The 18,566-nt window shown below is 52.7% G+C and overlaps 1 protein-coding gene across 25 annotated transcripts in view; it reads right to left on the reverse strand.

Moving 5' to 3' along the window:
• Positions 1–4,938: 4,938 nt before the first annotated feature.
• The window catches only part of LOC143827135 (ankyrin repeat and fibronectin type-III domain-containing protein 1-like), a 258,996-nt gene continuing 245,368 nt past the window's right edge, over positions 4,939–18,566 (reverse strand). For 23 of the 25 annotated variants that reach the window (XM_077316429.1, XM_077316438.1, XM_077316424.1 and 20 more), the window contains 9 exons: positions 18,357–18,476; positions 17,954–18,169; positions 16,829–16,995; positions 15,417–15,570; positions 14,083–14,251; positions 13,533–13,699; positions 13,217–13,427; positions 9,737–10,392; positions 4,940–7,607 (listed from right to left, as the gene is read on the reverse strand). In XM_077316429.1, the coding sequence (XP_077172544.1) occupies positions 7,320–7,607; positions 9,737–10,392; positions 13,217–13,427; positions 13,533–13,699; positions 14,083–14,251; positions 15,417–15,570; positions 16,829–16,995; positions 17,954–18,169; positions 18,357–18,476 (2,148 nt within the window). In that variant the 3' untranslated portion in view covers positions 4,940–7,319. Of the gene's footprint in view, positions 7,608–8,591; positions 8,708–9,736; positions 10,393–13,216; positions 13,428–13,532; positions 13,700–14,082; positions 14,252–15,416; positions 15,571–16,828; positions 16,996–17,953; positions 18,170–18,356; positions 18,477–18,566 lie in introns of all 25 variants that reach the window. The other 2 variants (XM_077316437.1, XM_077316436.1) reach the window with 2 other exon arrangements.

Below are 18,566 nucleotides of genomic sequence, written 5' to 3' on the forward strand. Positions count from 1 at the left end.
CACAAGCAGCAGTTGTGCCCAATAACAAGCAATCTCGGTGGCGTATAACATTTTTCATCCATCCCGTGTCCCGTGACTGAATACAGTACCTTCGTTTTTCTGGTAGAAAGAGTTGGGTGCGAATTCCTACGTCGTCTGCACAAAGCGTCCGGCATCGATTCGGTCTCGATCTCTGGCTGCAGCAGGAGGGCCCCGGCGTTGGTGCGTAATTGCCGAGAGAATGGTGCCTGCCTAGCAAATCCGGTTATGACATTCATGTTAAATGTATAAACTGAAAAGGGACCGAGTCAGCAAGCTGAACATGTCTCGTAATGGGAATCAGGCTAGGCCAGTGGTTTTCAACCTTCCTAATACAGCTCCTCATGTTGTGGAGACCCCCAACCATCAAATGATGCAAGTGTTCTTTCATGGAAATTAAACAAAAACTGAGCAATGGCGTGAAGATCCATGGTTCATGATTGTATATAAATTGGGGTTTTTCCTGGAGTTTCTCAGTTCAGTTCTGCCTCTTGCCCCACCATGCCCATCTCGCTCTTTTCCGCTGCTCCAGACAGACGAACGCTCTCTCTCGATCTACCCCGCAAGGTTGTTGTGTGGATGGCGCCCCCCCCCCCCCGAGCCAAGCTGCTTGCCCTGCCGCGACCCCTGTGAAAGGGCCGTTCGACCCCCAAAGCGGTCCGGAGCCCCAGGTTGAGAACCACTGGTCTTTTTGAATGTCATCATCCCCACCTGGTTTCCTTTAATACATCTGCTTTGGTATCTTTTAAGAAGGAGGAGTGACTATCATGCTTGATATTTGTTTTCTTTAAGTTAGATGTGCTTATCATGTGTCTGTGGATGACCAATTGCCAAAACCGGGGGGGCAAAAAGAATGCACGGTGAAAGCAATTCTTGCTGGCCGCAGGAGAGCCCGTTGACCAGAGACGCTGGCAGGAGGGCTGCTGTTCAGAGTTGTTGCTTTCATTGTGAGACACAACACACTGTTGTTCGGAATCCTACATTTCCCACCTTCCGCCTGTCCCAGATTAGGTGATAATGCACTCAACAAAAACTACGCCATGTACTCCTAGTCAGCAAGACCCACCTGGAAATAATTGGGAGGAGCAGCTTATAATCTAGAAAAGAGTAAAACGAAGGAAATGCAAGTTTGTCCCTTTGGATACCAGCACTAGGGAGGTCTGTTCTTTCACTGTTCTGCAGTTGCGTTGCGCACTGCGTGTCACTCCTCCAATTTGAATTTCTGGCATGAATTCCAGCTTTCAATTCCTTCGTTTCTCGGGAACTTCCCCTCCTTTGCGTCCCCCACTGGACACATGCGCATTGCTCAAACACTGCAAAAAAGCAAACTTGAGATGCTTGATCGGATTCAGCCTGCATCTAAATTCGAACATGCAGGTCCCTCCTGTGTGGTAATAAAGCACCGTTTTATGTTTTTTTTTTGTGTGTGTGTGTGTGGGTTTTGGGGGGAGTGGATCGCCAGCAAGAAAAAAAATTTTTAATTTAGCTGTAGCTCCCGGAATTCTAGTGGCACAGTCATACAAACGGGTTCTCTCCTGACGGTTTTCTAGTGACATATTTCAAGAAAGAGCATCTCTTCCTTGGACACCCTGCACTCTTTGCAGATGCTATATAATATAGATGTACATCTGACAGCTTGCTTGGGGTGCGTAAGGCCAGTAGGGTTTGAGCAGAATTCGCCACTGCTCCCTCCCCAATGTCCCTTCCCCCCCTCCCAGGAATTTTCCTTTAAGATCCAGGGGTCTATAATTAGTTAGCCTCTTCCCAGACCCTTTCAGATAAATTTAGTCAATACTAGAATCTGGTTTCAACTGACTGGGTCTTGCAGTGTAAACAATGTGAGAAACGAAGCAACCCAAAGGGCTGACCCTCTCTCCGCTGCAATCTTATCCGGAGGAGGACCCTGTCCTGTAGCCCTCCTGAACTTTGACACTGGGTAGGCCGGATCCCTTTGGGATGCCGATGAAGGCCCAGCTAAGAACCAGAAAGAGGCACTGCCAAAAAGTTCAGCAGCCCCCTTCACACCCCGTCCATCTCTGGAGCTCTCCTTCCGCTGCTCATTAGGAAGACCCAGGATTGGACATCACAGCAAGCTTTTCTCTCCCCTTCCCCAGGACCCCGAGGGCTGAGAAGAAACGGCAGCCAACAGCGCTGGGATGCTTCGCAGAAGAACGCTTGCAGGAGTAGCGTAGAAGTTCTAGCAAGAGTTCACCAACCGTCCTGCGGCCTGATCTCACCAGATCTTGGAAGATGGTGAGAACGTGGATGGGAGATGGCCAAGAAGGCCAAGCTCACGCCTTGAATGAATCTTTGCTGGTCTTAAAGGTGCCACGGGACTCCGATTTTGTTGTGCTCCTTCAGACCAACCCGGTGACCCAGTTAAATCAATTTCTTTCCAAGTTTATGTTTCCCCTTGTAGGGGTTTCGGGTTAAGTGAACAAACCTTTGGGTTAAGTAAACAAACAAAGGGGAAATTCTAAGGGGCTGCTAGTTCGAGAGCTCAAATAAAGGAGAGGAAGAGCAAATCATGCCAATTTCTCGGTGGAATCTTCCGAACGGCGCCCTAGGTCTTCCTTGTACTTGAATTTTGCGTCTTACCACTGAGGGGACGTGTTCTACTCCACATGAAGCCATTCATAATTGTCCTCCCACAGAGCCTGCAGGGGTTGGACTAGATGACCCATGAGGCCCCTTCGAACTCTATGATTCTATGATTCTAAAGCCCTGTCTTCTCCAGGCACGTGAGTCTGTGTGTGTGTTTGTGTGGATCAATAGATGGCAAAGACGTAGATTGCCCAATGGGTGCCCCAGGGGACATTTCCCCTTTGCCAAAGTGCTGTCACCAGTGTTATTAGAAACGGAGGGTGACGAAATCCAAAAGGGCGGGGAAAGCTGCTAATCCCCTTGCTGATGGCAGCCGTCTAGCCTTCCCTCTCCCGAAGCTCAATTCAACGCATCACCTGGCTCCTGCTGTCCCGACACGAAGCTCTGCTGAGGACGAAAAGGGGCTGCGTTTCAGGAGGACGGATACTCCCACCGAGGGGACTGGGATGGCAGCCCAAACTGAAACCACCCAGGCACACTAAACCAGAGGGCACAGACTGCAGATGCTCAGACCGCTGGCACCCGGCGATGATTCTTTTTGCTGTTAACGCTTCCCTTAATTCAAAAGAAATTCCGTCTCAACATCCGGAAGAAGTTCCTGACAGTCAGAGCGGTTCCTCAGTGGAACAGGCTCCCTCGGGAGGTGGTGGGTTCTCCATCTTTGGAGATTTTTAAGCAGAGGCTGGATAGCCATCTAACGGAGAGGCTGATTCTGTGAAGGCTCAAGGGGGTGGCAGGTGACAGTGGATGAGAGAGAGGGTTGTGAGTGTCCTGCACAGTGCAGGGGGTTGGACTAGATGACCCAGGAGGTCCCTTCCAACTCTAGGATTCTTTCTCTTTCTTTTTTGGTGATCTTGCTTTGTGGCCTGAGGTGTCTTGGATGGCGGCATGCAGTGTGGTGAGAACTGATTCTGATGTGGCATGCAACAAGGTATTTTCAGCCCCCCTCTTGTCCGTGGAAGGCAGCAGATTTCTTCCCGCCAGCCTCCAACACAGCTGGCTATCCTGACTTCCTTCCTTTTGTGCTGAGTTGGACCCCAGTTACCTAAAGTTTTTCTGGAGGGACTTGTTTATTCTGGAAGCAGCTGCTTCTGCCTACTAGGGGAGAGCAGCTGCTCTGAAGATAAGGCATGACTATTAAGCGTCTTTTCGGGAACGCCCCTCCCTGTTCCCCAAGCTATTGCCTGGCTAGGTGCGTGTTGAGGCAGGGGGAGTCTCACATGCCTCTCCTGGCCTGTCAGCACACTGGTTTGTAATGAGAGCGCATTCAAATTGCGGCAGGCAGAGACTAAGGGGTGAGGAGCACAGCATCTGGAAACTCCCTGATTGCAATCCTGGCTCCGCCACTGCCTGGCTCTGTCACTTTAGGCAACTCGTTTAATGAATCTTTGCCTTAACCTGTCTTCTTTCGAGAGCGAAGAGTTAACTGACAGGAGGCGAGGGCATTCCTGGGATGCAGGATGGTGCAGTGGCTAGAATTTGGCAGGGGACAGGTCGCCTTCAATCTTCACCACCTCTCTTTCAGGGGTGTTGGAGGGCTATGCTAAGTCCCCTTGATGAAGGAAAGAGTGAGAACAGGAAATGCAGGCCCAGCATGCATTTTGATATGGAAACTTCAGTGCAGGGCAATGTTCAGCTAAGGCAATCTACGTGCTGTGAATTGTTCCATGAAGATCCTTCCTTCCTTCCTTCCTTCCTTCCTTCCTTCCTTCCTTCCTTCCTTCCTTCCTTCCTTCCTTCCTTCCTTCCTTCCTTCCTTCCTTCCTTCCTTCCTTCCTTCCTTCCTTCCGAGGACTGGTCAGTTTCCTTCCTTCCTTCCTTCCTTCCTTCCTTCCTTCCTTCCTTCCTTCCTTCCTTCCTTCCTTCCTTCCTTCCTTCCGAGGACTGGTCAGTTTCCTTCCTTCCTTCCTTCCTTCCTTCCTTCCTTCCTTCCTTCCTTCCTTCCTTCCTTCCTTCCTTCCTTCCAATAGACCTGGAAAGCAAAGTCACGTTTCACCTGGAAGGGTGCGGCTCCAGTCACAATCAAAGCTATTTTGGAGACAGCAGCTCGGCACAGCTGATGCGCCTTGGTGACGGCAGGGGCATACCGGGGAGCTGTGGGCCGCTCTTTTCTGTGCTGCAATAAAGTGTTATTGGATTCAGTCAGCGATGCTATTTAAAAAGAACACTTAAACGCAGGCGCCTTCGGGCCACCCCCAAAACGGCAGCTTGCGCAGACACGATGGCACCAATCCGGCAGGGAGTTCGGCACAGAGAAAACCTTCCGGCTGAGCTTTTCAGGACTGAAGCCTGAACTACGAATAAAGAAAACTCAAGCAATTAAAGGGGATACAATCAATGTTATTTATATATATATATACACACACACGCGCACGCACGCTCACGCACACAAAGAGAGCTCCCCTTACGGAGCTGAGCTCATTTTTATATAAATGTTCACTCATCTTGCTCAGGGAAAGGAAGCCCAAAAGGTTCGCTCCACTTTTACGGTCCTTTTCACGTCCCGATCTTTCCGCCCTGAATTCCAACACGGCGAAACGCAATTCGGCTCCCTCTCCCTGAACCGTTTAGTCGGGAGTGAAATACAGCCAACCAACACTGTTTCTGGAAAGTTTTTTGTTTGTCCACGAGCTGAAAACTTTTTCAAGAGACAACAACACCCTTTGAAACCCAGAATTTAAGCTCAGAACAGTCGTCTTTGTGACACGGGAGGGTAGAGGTGTTCACCGAAAAGGGCGTTGTGGCATGAGGAGGAAGGATGGGGCCGTTTCCGGCAGCGCGGACATCTTTACCATGGACCACAGTTCTGATAAAAAGTTGTGGCTGACAAAGAGACCAGGTGGCGTAACAAAACTTCATGCTTACCGGATGTACAAGGGCAACCAATCACGAGCACGGAAACAGAAAAACAACCGAGAGAGGAAAGAAAAAACCTGATAAACTCCTAACGGGAGACGCGTTTCCTACTCTTCGTTCCATCAACGTTTCCAAATCTGTAAACATGAACATTGTCTCAAGAGGGATTTACTTCAGAGGACGCCTAAATGTTCAAAGGCTGGAGCACTAAGTCCCAGTTTAACAGTTAATGCAGTGGAGAACGGTGGGGTCTACTAGAATTAGTTGTCCACCAAGGTATCTGTCCTCTAGGTTATGTTACTGGAGAATTTGGACGTGCAAGATATACGTCTTACAATATAAGGCTGATTGCTGAAGACTACTTCTGATAGAACGTTTTGTAGAGAGAAACTACAGCACCCTATTGAAGAAGAAGAGGAAGAAGGGGAAGAAGAAGAGGAAGAAGAAGAAGAGGAAGAAGAGGAAGAGCAAGAAGAGGAAGAAGAAGAAGAGGAAGAAGAAGAAGAAGAAGACAAGGAAGAGGAAGAAGAAGAAGAGGAAGAAGAAGAAGAAGAAGAAGAAGAAGAAGAAGAAGAGGAAGAAGAAGAGGAAGAAGAAGACGAAGAAGAAGAAGAGGAAGAAGAAGAGGAAGAGCAAGAAGAGGAAGAAGAAGACAAGGAAGAAGACAAGGAAGAGGAAGAAGAAGAAGAAGAAGAGGAAGAAGAGGAAGAAGAAGAGGAAGAAGAAGAAGAAGAGGAAGAAGAAGAGTTGGTTCTTATGTGCCATTTTTCTCTACCCTCACAGAGTAGACAGCAAGATCTGGTAAAAGGAAGACGAGACGGATAAAAGCAACCTCAGTGGAACGGTTTGCCAGGCTGCTATGATTGCTTTGCTCCCCAATGCCCACTGCAAGAAGGAAAGAAATGTTTCTCTGCACAGGCTGGTTTCCTCAGGAGAAGTTGATAACCTTCCTGGTGCCAGTCCTAGGGACGTTCCCCCAGCTTTTTTCTGTGTCCCCTTTCAGATCCCTCCCTCGGGGAAGTGGAAGCAGGAGACCAAAGGCTGGGGGGAGAAGCAGAAGGGGAAGAAGCGTAAGGAGGTCTTAAATGTTCTCAGGAGCTCTGCCTTCTGGCGACCAACGCAAGGCCGGCCTCCGAAAGCTAGTCGCTCTTCCACCTGCTGACAGGAGAGAGAGAGATCTTCTCCTCCTACGAGGAGGAGGTTCTGTTCCAGATGCAGAGTGCGACTTCCATACTGGGAAGAGAGACAGGACTTCCTGTCCTCCTTCCATTTGAACATCCCTTGCGGTTCTTTGCGCGTTGTGCACTTTTGATGCAAAAAACCGAAAAAACGGGCACGTTCGAAGAATCATGGGCCATTTTCCCTTGCTCCAGTGACAGTGAAACAAGAACAGGGAACAGGACGTGGCAATTTTGTGAGCTCACCCTCCTCCCCAGCTGCCCCAAACTTCGGGGCCCGCCTTGGCCGAAATCGTAGCAGACAGCTGCGCGTCCCCTCTCGCTAACGGGGGAAAATGTGATGTCATATTGCTTCGTCATTCCCCACCAGCTTTTCTCCCTTCTGAAAGTCTTTGCAAAGGTTCATCCCGCTCCCCAGAAGGCCCCTGTGCCCAACCCGCACGCCGAGCAGCCGTAACGCCCCAGTCTCGCTATCTCTTTGGTTGAAACAAACACACCCACACGCACACTCACACAAAAGCAACACACTGCCCAAGGGTGCTCCTGTTTTGGCCCGTGGTCTCTGGCCCGGAGTGTTTTTTCGGGAAGGAAGATTGGTGATGAGCCGCCCGCTCGCCGGAAGTTAGCTCTTCCTCACTGTCTCCCCTTCCCCTTCCCCTCCCCTCATACGGTTGTTGCTGGCCCGTACTGAAAGAGGAGGGGAGATGTCTCTCTGATCCGGACGTAGAACCTCCCGTCGGGCCAAGCCTTCTGCAGCGAGAGGGGAAGGAAGTCCTTGGGCAGCCACTGCTCCACGCCATCGGCCACGAACACCAGTCCAAAGTGGCTCAGCTGCTCGTCGGCGTAGCAGAAAGCGTCGGCGTCTCCCAGGACGTTGCGCGAGAGCCCGTTCACCTCCTCCACCGCCAGCTTCACCACCTCTTCTGCCGTCATCTTGTGGGTGACGTGCAGCTGTGCGAAGGCAAAGGTGTGTCAGATAAAGAGGAATGCACAAAATGGGGGCGGGGGGGGGACACACAGACCCAAATAAGCTACCCCCCCACTATATAACTACCCAGAATTTCCAAAATCTGTGGACATCTGGAGAGCCCCGGTTTGGCCAGCCTTGTCTTAGTGTCGCACATGAATCCGATGCACTGAATTGGTCCACTGATGCGTCAAGGCCAGTTTTGATTGCTCAAGACTGGCCGCAGCTATCCCGGGTCTCTACTGCCCACTCTTTGGACCTGGAGGTGCCAAGGATCGAACCTGGGACTTCCTGCGTGCCAAGCAGGCTCTCTCCGACTGAGCCCCAGTCCCTCCGGCACGCAATCGATCAGGCCGTTTCGGGCTCCTTCCTTTCCTTGCTTGTTGATTTCAGAAGCCATGTTTATCTGCCTGCCCAGGGATGCAGTTCTGCAAAAACCCATCCCTGGGTCAGTGTGTTTCGCCGCTTGGCTTTGGCAACGATCACAAATGCTAAATCTTTTCCATGGGTTAAGTAACACAAAGTGATGATGTGTGAGACGGGATTGCCACTCTCGGGGGCTTTGGAGGAAAATCTCCCAAGTCCCCTGGCTTCCTTGCTAATTAATCATTTCGCCTAATTAACCCCAAAGCTGCCTCTCTTGCAAGGAGGCAGAAACAGAGCATGCAACTATAGTCTAGGGACCGTACGCTTCCTCCTGCTCTCAGAGAAAACTCCCCCTCTGGCACCCAGTCCCTTCTTTCTGTTCTAGGCCCATTCTGCACGCAGAGGATAATGCACTTTCAATGTGCATTGAAAGTGCATTATACTCTGTGTGCGGAATTGGCCCTAGTCTGGCCTATTAGATATCTGCTAGCCCTGATGAAGGAGCTCCTGACTTCCCTTTCAGAATCCTGGTTCTGAAAGAGGATCCCATGGCCCGCTTCCGGCTCCCTAAACCACCGCTGGGATGCTGCGTCTGCACTGACCTTGGCCTGCCAAAATCCTTTACAGGCATCCTCAATTCCTCCGTTAAGGGAACACAGCTCTTCCCTCTCCTGTGCTGGGCCACAAGAGGACATGCCAGAGAGAATGCCCCTGTGTCCTGCAAGGAGAATGGAGAGAAGAAAGGAGAAAGGTGAGGCCAAGGCAGGGTCACATCCCACCCCGACCCTGGGAAAATTCACAGGGCTCCCGGGAACGGGCTCATTTTCGGAACCAATTCTTCCTAGCTGTCAACATGAGGTTTCCTGGTGCGGTGATCTGAACCAATAAGGCCGCTCACAAAATGTGGAGTTAAATGTGGCTCCCCCCCCCCTTCGCCATGTCAACTACTTCTTGGGGCTCCGTATTCCTGCACCTTGAGGGAACACTATTACAACCCTTTCCGATCCACATAGCAAGGATTTCTTCCCCTAAGTGTCACCTGGCTGGAAATCTGACTCTCTTTATACATCCTGGCAGCCTCCTTAAAAGCAACACAACCCACTGGGAGGAAGGCTTCTCCAAAAATTTGCAGCACGTGTTCAGGTATTATCCAGAGAACCAAGGACTGAAATCAACCTGTTACGGGAATGGTCGCTATTTCCTACAACAGGAAACAAATGCTGAGGGCGGTTGGGATCAGCTCGCTCAGAATCAAGACCGTCTCAGGGTGGTGACTCAGTTTAGTTTTACTTTTTAAAGGACTGTGTTTCAACTTCATTCTGGGCTTGTCATCCATCTTCACGTACGGAGTATTTGGAAGGAGCACGGGCTAGGCCACGCGGACCGCAGGTGTCACGGCTTGTAGAACTGCTAAGAAGAGGCCGGTTTTGTTTCCCTAAAAAACGGCATCCCTCAATTCTGTTCTTTAAAGAACGCAAGCGAAGGAGAAAGACTACATGGGCCGGCTGGTTTGAGGCACCTTCAGATCATGTGGAACAGAAGCGTTGTCCCCAGTTCCGGAGACACCCTCCCACCCCAAGCAGCAATACTGAGAATGCCCATGAGTAAACAAAACCCAGTTTGCAGAAACCCCCTGAAGGAAGGAAAGGGGTCACAGGCTCAGATGCGGAGAAAGGCAGCTGCCAGCCCCGCCTTCCCCCTCCTCAGGACCGCATCGGATGATGCTGGGCAAGGATTTCAGCAGTACCTTAATGTTTGTCTCCTCGGAGAGTCCCGTGTCGTACTGTGGGCACACGCAGAGTGCCGTGGCTCCCGGCAGCTTGCCCCGGTTGGCTACATGCCCCGGCTCAGGCACCTCTTGGAAGGTTCGAGTCCACTCGACCGAGCGTGTCCGAAAGACGGGTTCGGAGCTTTCCGAGGGCCAGCCGTGCTTCGGGCTGAAGGCTGAGCCCGCCCCGAACCGGACGGGGCTGCGTCGGCCCGCAGTCCTGCTTTCCGTCGGAGAGCTGTCGACCGAACCGGGGCAGGACTTCCTAGCCCCGTGGCAGAAGGGCTTCGGGAAATCCAGGCTGCTGGTGCGGACGCAGTACGCCTGACGCTTCTCCGTGATGCGCAGCAGTTCGATCTGCCGGCTGGGGAGCACAAAGTCGCTGTCGTAGAGCTCAGGGGGAGGCCGGAGCTCCTGGGTAAGGACCGGGGCGGCCTTCAGCTCGTGGCTCTGCAGGACGTCAGGGGCGCTGTCCCTCAGAGGGCGGGGATTCCTTCGGCCGCAGCATTCAGGCCCTGAAGAGGGGTAGACGAGGTCCAGCTCCCGGGGGCTCTGAGCCCTGCTGGAGTCGTAGTCGCTGTCCGTAGCCAAAAACACCTCGGACGAGCCCTCTTCATCCGATAGCCCGTGTGAATCTGCAGGAAGAAGACCAAAAGTTACTGGGTTGCCGGGTTCGGGGCGCATCGCTTCTGGAGAAGGACGTGTGGAAAGGAGGTTTGTGGTCTGGGTGAGATTCCGAGCAAGCCCGTGCCAAGAGGGACCTGAGATAATTTTCAAGATTGCCAGGTCTCAAATCCCAACAGATTCTCCCGTTGCGCTGTCAGGATATCTGGGGGGGCTCATTAAGGTTAATGATCTCAGTTTTCTTATTAAAATGTCAGTCGCGGGAAAGACAGCTTAATCTAGATAACGAATCCTGCGACGGCAGCCGCGGCTTTGCGTAAAACGTTTGAGAAAATATGGGGAAAACAACAACACCCAAGGCTGATAACATTCAAGGGGAGAAGCGGCTTCCTTGGAGGACAATTTTTAAAAACAGCGGCATTAAGATTCTTGAATGAAGACCTAATGAAAATTATTAATAAAGGGGCTCGGGTAGCTCCAAAAATAAGGCAGAGCTGGACCAACCCTATACTCTAATACAGGGGTAGTCAAACTGCGGCCCTCCAGATGTCCATGGACTACAATTCCCAGGAGCCCCCTGCCAGCATTCGCTGGCAGGGGCTTCTGGGAATTGTAGTCCATGGACATCTGGAGGGCCGCAGTTTGACTACCCCTGCTCTAATACTTTTAGACTGGATCCATATACAATTGTTCTTGTTTCTTAGTTTTTATCCATTCGTATTTGATTGGATGTCTGCAGTTTTATGTCTTTTACTGGCTGGTCTAGGACCGTAAATAAAATGCATTGATAAAAGAGTCTTGAATGGCTGTCACGTGGCAGCTTTTTGATTCCACGGTCAGTAAAATAAGAGCGTTTCACTGAAGTGTCATGATACGTATTCCGATTCAACCGTCCCTCCCCGGCACCACCCCCCTGCGTGATGCTCGCTCGGTTCGTTTCCCCCAGCCTTTCAAGAAGGACGCTTTGCCAGGCCGGCTTGACTCGAGGCCCTCAGACCGACTGGCTGTGGCGCCGTAGGGATATTCACGGCCTCGACGGCTCGATTTCACTTCTCTGTGGGAATAGCTGCAGCCCGCAAGCGTCAGCCAGTGGGGATGGGAGGATGGATTATGTTCAGCGCTGCTCCTCCTCTCCCTAGATCCAGAAGCACGTGACCCGGCCGGATTTCACGGTCTCTTGCAGGCCACCGGCCGAGGTTAGCTGCCCCCTTGTCTCTGTGATTCGGGGCTGATTCCAAGGCGGATGGTTTTTAAAAAAATATATACATCTAGAAGTTTCATGCATGGAGACGGGCTGTCGTTTGGAAACACAAGTTTTACATTAGTGCATTCCCTAGAGCAGGGTTGACCAATTGGTGGCTCTCCAGATGTCCCTGGACTACAATGACCATGAGCCCCTGCCAGCTCTACAGATGTCAATGTACTACAATTACCACGAGCCCCTGCCAACTCTACAGATGTCCCTGGACTACAATTACCATGAGCCCCTGCCAGCTCTACAGATGTCCCTGGACTACAATTACCATGAGCCCCTGCTAGCTCTACAGATGTCCCTGGACTATAATTACCATGAGCCCCTGCCAGCTCTCCAAATATTCATGGACTCCAATTGCTATGCACCCCAGCCAGTTCCCCTGATGTCCATGGACTACAATAAGCATGAGCCCCTGCCAGCTCTCCAGCTGTTCACGGACTACAATTACCATGAGCCCCTGCCGGCTCTCCAAATATTCATGGACTACAATTACCACGAGCCCCTGCCAGCCCTCCAGATGCCCAAGGAATACAATTACCAGCTTGGCAGGGGCTCATGGTAATTGTAGTCCATTGACATCTGGAGAGCCACGCTTCGACCACCTCTGCTCTAGAGACAGCTCTTCAGTTACTGGGGAGGGGGGGGTGTAGAGGCCTCCCAGCCCCCTTCCTGTTAAAATGGGCTTCGGGTGCTCCAGGGCTCCCCATGGCTACCTGCCCGAGTCCCTCCACCGTGTACCTGTTTACCTGCCCATGGCTGAGAAGCACAGCGACCGGTTGGTCCCTGTTGGTCCCTCCTGTCAGTCGGAGTCTCTTGCCTCACCTCAGAAGGCTCAGCTGTCTGACAGTCTACGGCGTACGCCAGCTAAGGGAACTCTCCAGGCAAGTAGAAAATGCCTTGCTAATTGCTTTCGTACGTTGCCAAGTCTCAGGATCCAAGAGAAAACTTGCCAGCTCCAGGTATTCTTTGAGCAGGTGAATGGGGAGGGCTCCAGCTGAGCTTTAAAGAAGTCGGGACTCAGCCAGTACTTGAAGCATTGAGTCAGAGATCCAGGGGTGGTTACTACTCCATACACCAGGGGCGTGCAAACTGTGGCTTTCCAGATGCCCATGGACTACAATTCCCATGAGCCCCTGCCAGCTGGCAGGGGCTCATGGGAATTGTAGTCCATGGGCATCTGGAAAGCCACAGTTTGCACGCCCCTGCCACACACTATGCACTCAGGGTCGGACAAGAATACATATAGGATCAGATTCCACATGTCCGTTAACCACTGCATGTAAAATGTGAAAAAGTGGCAAGCCTTTATGGACCATCGCTGAGGTCAGTGAAAAGTGGCAGAGGTCAGAAGGGTTGTGCGTGGCGTGGGGCAGAAGCAGAGCAGGGGCTCATGGCAATTGTAGTCCACGGACCGCTGGAGAGCCACCGTTTGGCAACCTCGGGTCTACAAAAGCAAGGCGCAAATGCACTTCCGCTCTGAACAGACAGAAACGGAGCCAAGAGAGCAAGTAGCATCTCAGAGCTGAGGCCTGCCTCAGAGCAGAGTTGGTGCAGAGGCCCCGGCTGCCGGAATCCCTCACCCGAATTCAGCTTGCGACTCGTTTCAGGAGACGGGGTAGGCGAAGGGAGGAAGTCCAAGTGAGAAGAGGTCGACTGGGTTTTCTCCTTCAACGCGATGCTGGATTCCTCGAGGAAGCCCACGAGCCGGATCCCGCAAGAGAGCTGCTTGTACCGAGCGTGCTGCAGGGCGTCCATCATCCAGCGCATCTCCCGCCAGATCTCCTCCATCTGCTGTTGGACGCAAAGAGACGTAATCAGCGCGCTTCCCTCAATCGGCAGGGGGCAGGGGAGCGGAAGGACCAGAGGCCGGCTGGGAAAGCCCCCTCTCCCACGAACCTGCATGTAGTCCTGGACTTGCTGGTGCCTCTGCTTGGCGGTGGTCAGCTCTGCGTCGGAGAAGGCCTCCCTGAGGCTCTGCTGGGAGAGAAGCGACTCCAGTTCCAAGAGGGCGGACACCTGGCAGTACTGAGTTATGAACTCTTGGTCGTAAGTGAAAAAATGGACTGGGGAGCAAAGAGAAGGGTCACGGTCAGCAGAAGCGATAGGTCGAAGGGGGAGCAGCCTGCCGAAGCCGGACGGCCCGACCTAAAAGGGCCGTGCGGATAAAAGGAAGAGAACCACGTAAGCTGTTTGGGGTCCCCAGTGGGGAGGAAGGCAAGGCATGAATGAAGAGTACCGACACACAGGGCAGGTTTCAGAGCACCAGGAAATGTAAACTCCAGCAAGCCACCTCCTCTGCGATTTCGGGCTCTTCCAGGAAACGCAGTGTGGTGGTGGTGGGGTGGTAGCGTCCCATGTGGAAGAATCAGAAGTGGGGGATGAAGTGGGCGAGGGCCCTGATTCCCTCAGGAGGAATGTTCCCCTGTCTGCTGGCAGTCACGCTTACCTAGCTCAAAGATCTGGAGGGGGAGTGTGAAGAAGCCGGACTGCGGAGTGTAAGGGTTGTTCTGTCCGGGAGCGGTGCAGACGTCGTCCGAGGGAGGCAGCAGCAACAGGAAGGAGACGTGCCCTCCGAAGTCCAGGACTTCCTGACTGTACAGACGGAAATCTTTGGCCTAGAGGGGTCAAACATGACAGAAGGTTGGATTCGTTGTGGAGGGGGTGTCGAACGTGGGTCAGGCGTGGGGGGAGACCCCCGCTTGATCCGTCTGTGTTGCAAAATCTGCACTGCCTGTTATGACGGGAAGGGAACGGATAGGACGGGCTCCAAAAAGCATCAACTGCTTCAGCCATCGCTCTTGGGAGGCGATGGCAGGATCCAGGCTGTCCAACGATCCTACACTGGGCTCTCCCAAGCGACCAGGTTCCACTGAATTTTCACCCATGCGGGAACTGCAAAAGCCGACACTTACGAGGGAGTGGCCCCCTTTCTGAAACCTTTTAGACATGGCTTCCTTCTAGACGAACTGGTTCTCAACCTTCCTAATGCCACGACCCTTTAATCCAGTTCCTTCTGTTGTATGGATGGCGCCCCCCAGCCAAACAGGGGTCCAATTCTGTGGGCCCAAGGACTCCCCCCCCATTCCATCCTACTTGTCACCACTGTTTCCTATGGAGGGGGAGGGAACTTCAGAGAAGCAAATTGCCAATCATACGACTGTCCTTGCCCCCTTTGGCAGTGTTCCAAGCCCGTTTCAGCCCTCCATTATTTTTAAAAAGCCATTCCCTGCAGCTGCTGCATGGCTGGGAGAAACCTGAGTGAGGTTTGGAGGAACCTGGCCCCATCCAGTTAAAAGCTCTTGTGGACGCTACGTGAGATTTGTCATGACTGGACAGGCAGCCTGGGACAGCTCCCCTGCCCCTTCCGTGTCAAGGAACCCTTAAAAATGACCTTAAAATAGTCCTGGGTACATTAAAATAGTACCCCCAGAAAGTCCCAAATACCCGCAGGATTTTTCAGAAAACAATATTTAGCGTTTTGGAATCCTGAATACGGTTTCTGCTGACCAGAAAGTACCAATAAGATATTTGGGGGATATATTTTGGGACTGGAAATGTCTGGGTACACATTCCTCAGCCTTGACTTGGCCCAAAGTTCTTGGCATTCGCAAACACTTCAAAACATCCCGCACAAACCTCCCTCCGTCTTATCTAGTTTGCCTCTTCGCTGGCAGAATTCGACAAAAATGTCGCCCGGCACCAATTCAGAAGCGTCCTGTCGCTTGTCTGTGTTGCCCTTCGGTCCCCGCTGCCTGAGTGCCCCCCCATCCCTGAACCTACCTCATGCAAAGGGATGTTAACCAGCTGCATCAGTTCCTTGACTGCACCTTGGAGCTCCTGGAGTAAGAGATTCTGGGGGGTGGCCTCGAGATCCTGCTCAGCGGGAACGGGCTCCTCCATCCCAGCCAGGTTCTGCAGCCACTCCCACTCCTCCCTTGGAGAGGAGACAAAAAAAACAAAAACCAAGATGAACTGGCAGAAGAGGAAGAAGGTGGAAAAGCCAATCTAACCCGGGCGCATGCACGCAGCCGGCTTGTCCAATCTGTGCGTTTTTGCCGCTTGCAAAAAAGGCCTCTCGCTCAGGAGACGCGGCAAAGTTTGAAGCAGGCCTTGGTGCTTCTGTGTCAACAGGGCACAGACTTGACCCCAGGAATTTGGTTCAAAGAGGGCATATTGAATAGGGAGGGGAATCAGCACAGAAGGCCCAGAATTTGACTGCTTCGTCCCAAAACGGTGGTGAATTTTCGTGTAAGATATCCTACTGCTGCGGCATTCCTCGGACTGAGCACCGCAGGGGCAGGTTTGCGTCTTATTGAGAAGAGGCAGGACCCTCCCTGCTTCCACCATCACCATCTTTTAAAAGAGAAAGCCGAATGTTTTGGAAAGAGGCCGGGGAATCCCAGGCTGGAGCTTCCCAGGGCCACATTATTCTTTCCTGATGTGAAGCCTAGCCACTCTCACTTGGAATGACTTCACACGGAGCATAAACTTCACGGCCCTCTCTGGAGTGACAGGACGGAAGCCCTCATGCAATGGGGACTTCTCCAAGCCTCATCCTTATGCTGCCGGCCCCAGAGATCGATCCCCACATCTTGAGGTCAGAATGAGGACTTGGAAGTTCCTCCAGCTTGCTGGCCAGCATACAGCCTCAGTCTAACACATTTCATTCATTCATTCATTCATTCATTCATTCATTCATTCATTCATTCATTCATTCATATACCACCCTTCCCAGAGGCTCAGGGCGGTTTACATAAAACGCAGAAAACACTACATGGAACTCAGCTTTTTAAAATAACAATAACATTACACTACAACAGAGGGAACAGAGTATAACGATGTGGACAGGTCCACAGCAGAATGCCTGGGGGGATTTTTGGGAGGGAGCAGGGGCCCTGTAGATGTCACCTGGTCTCAACCAAGTGCCTGGCGGAAGAGCTCCCTTTTGCAGGCCCTGCGGAACCGTTTTATCTCCGTCAGGGCCCTGATCTCCTCCGGGAGCTTGTTCCACTTGACCTCACTTTCTCAGCTAGACTTTGCCCAGGGATTCCTTCTCTCTGACACCTGCTCGCTTTACCGCAGCTACACTTCATCAGAGTCCTTCTGAGCTCCTGGCTGCTCGGGATCAAGCGGTGCGGGATTAAATGTCATGAAGTTATCCTGATTGCCTTCGGCGATCGACTCAGCTCTACCTGGAGACATTGGGGTTGCTCCGAATCTTCACGTGGCACAGGATGTTGGGCAGCCGTTCGGGCACCAGCACTCGGATCTGGTCCACGGCGCTGCAGAGCTTCAGGTAGCCCAAATAGAGACCAGGGGGGAGAACTTGGCTGCTCCTCTGGTGGTAAGCCAGCTTGTCCTGCGGGACGGAAAGGGCACGTCTTCCGGATTCTGTCAACCTTGCCGCAAAAGACAACTCCCCTCCCCGCCCAGACTCACAACACAACACAACACAACAGCCGGGCTAAGGCAACAAGGAGCGAGGAAGCCGAAACTGTGCTGGGATAAAATACAGAGCCAGCCACCATGAGCCGTTGCTGAGTCTTGATTGAAAAGCCCCATGTGGCGATTTCATCTCCGGCGTCCAGCAGGCCCAAAAGCCCCAGGAGGCAGACTGGCCTGGCCGGGAGGCACCGGAAACCTCACAAAAGGAGGCTGTTTGGCCAGCTAGCCAGACCGGTGCTGCAGCCCCCCAGGAACGCAGGCAGCCTTGAACTGGCCCTTCAGCGCTCTGGCCTTTTGCTAATCCTGCCGAGGGCTTTGAATAAGCCGTCTCAATAGCCCCTTGTACAGGTGCCCGAGTGGCTTTTGTTTCCGAGACACTTGGCTGAGTGAGAGGAAGTGAAAGGAGACAGAGAGAGAGAGGACCAGAGAGGTCAACGGGAGAGAAGGAAAGGCCGGGCGCTCAGGGGAGGGCAGCCTTTGCAAAGACGTGCTAACTGGCTGAGAACGCGGCTGCAGCACAGGCAAGAGGAGGAGCGGAGGCCGGGAAAAGACGGAAAGGAAGCACGACAGCTGCAGAAGTCTGGCAAATGCCGGGCGTTGTGTGTTGCCCAAAGGGCACTGCTTAGCTTCCCCACCAGGCCTTGGCTCCAAGAAGCCGGCTTCAACCCCAGAGGTCTGCCCTGTGCATAGCAGCGCATAGGGCAATGTGGCTAACTGGGGATGAGTGAGACCACTGTCCCCTCCAGCCCTTCTAAGACTGAGCCCCCTTTTTAACCAGAGAGGGAACCTGGGCTCTTTTTGCCATGCACAGCTAGAGATCCACCCCAGTAAGAAAGGAGTCGATGCATGTTTGAGAACTGCAGGCCAGCTACCTGCATGCTCATCAGCAGCGTGTCCAGCGCGGTGGGCTCTTCGGGAGAGGAGACGGATTTGCGGCTTGTCTGGAGCTTGGGGAGGGGAACCCAGCGGACGCTCTCGAAGGTCTGGCTGGTCTTCACCTCCTTCAGGGTCACCACCAAGATGTTGCCCTGCTTGTCTTTGATAGGCTCAAAGAAGACCCGCCCCAGGTCCTGGATGCCCAGCAGGCCCTGCGCAGAGACCGGGGGAGAAAAAAGGGACACGTTTGACAAAAAAGGGACATGCTTTCCACTGACTATGCCCGTAGGCACAGGGCAAGCCTCTAACCAGCTGCACAAGTGACTTCTGTATGCCACTGGCAACAACCAGAGATCATCCCCCGTCCTCCAGCTCGTTCCACAGAGGCATTTCCCTTACCTGCATCTGTGAGATGGCCAGCAGCATCTTGAAGCGGGTTTGCAGAATGCAGGAGCAGGATGACTGCGAGACGGTGACACACTGACGCAGCCAGAGGATTTCGTCCCACATGCAAGATACCTGCGCCGAGGACAGCAGTGGTGGCAGTTAGGTCAGCCTAGGAGTCCCATCACGCTCTAGCCCAGCCAAGTAACCTGAACGGCAGCATCT

This window comes from Paroedura picta, chromosome 17 (genome assembly GCF_049243985.1).
Source record: "Paroedura picta isolate Pp20150507F chromosome 17, Ppicta_v3.0, whole genome shotgun sequence".
Taxonomy (NCBI): domain Eukaryota; kingdom Metazoa; phylum Chordata; class Lepidosauria; order Squamata; family Gekkonidae; genus Paroedura; species Paroedura picta.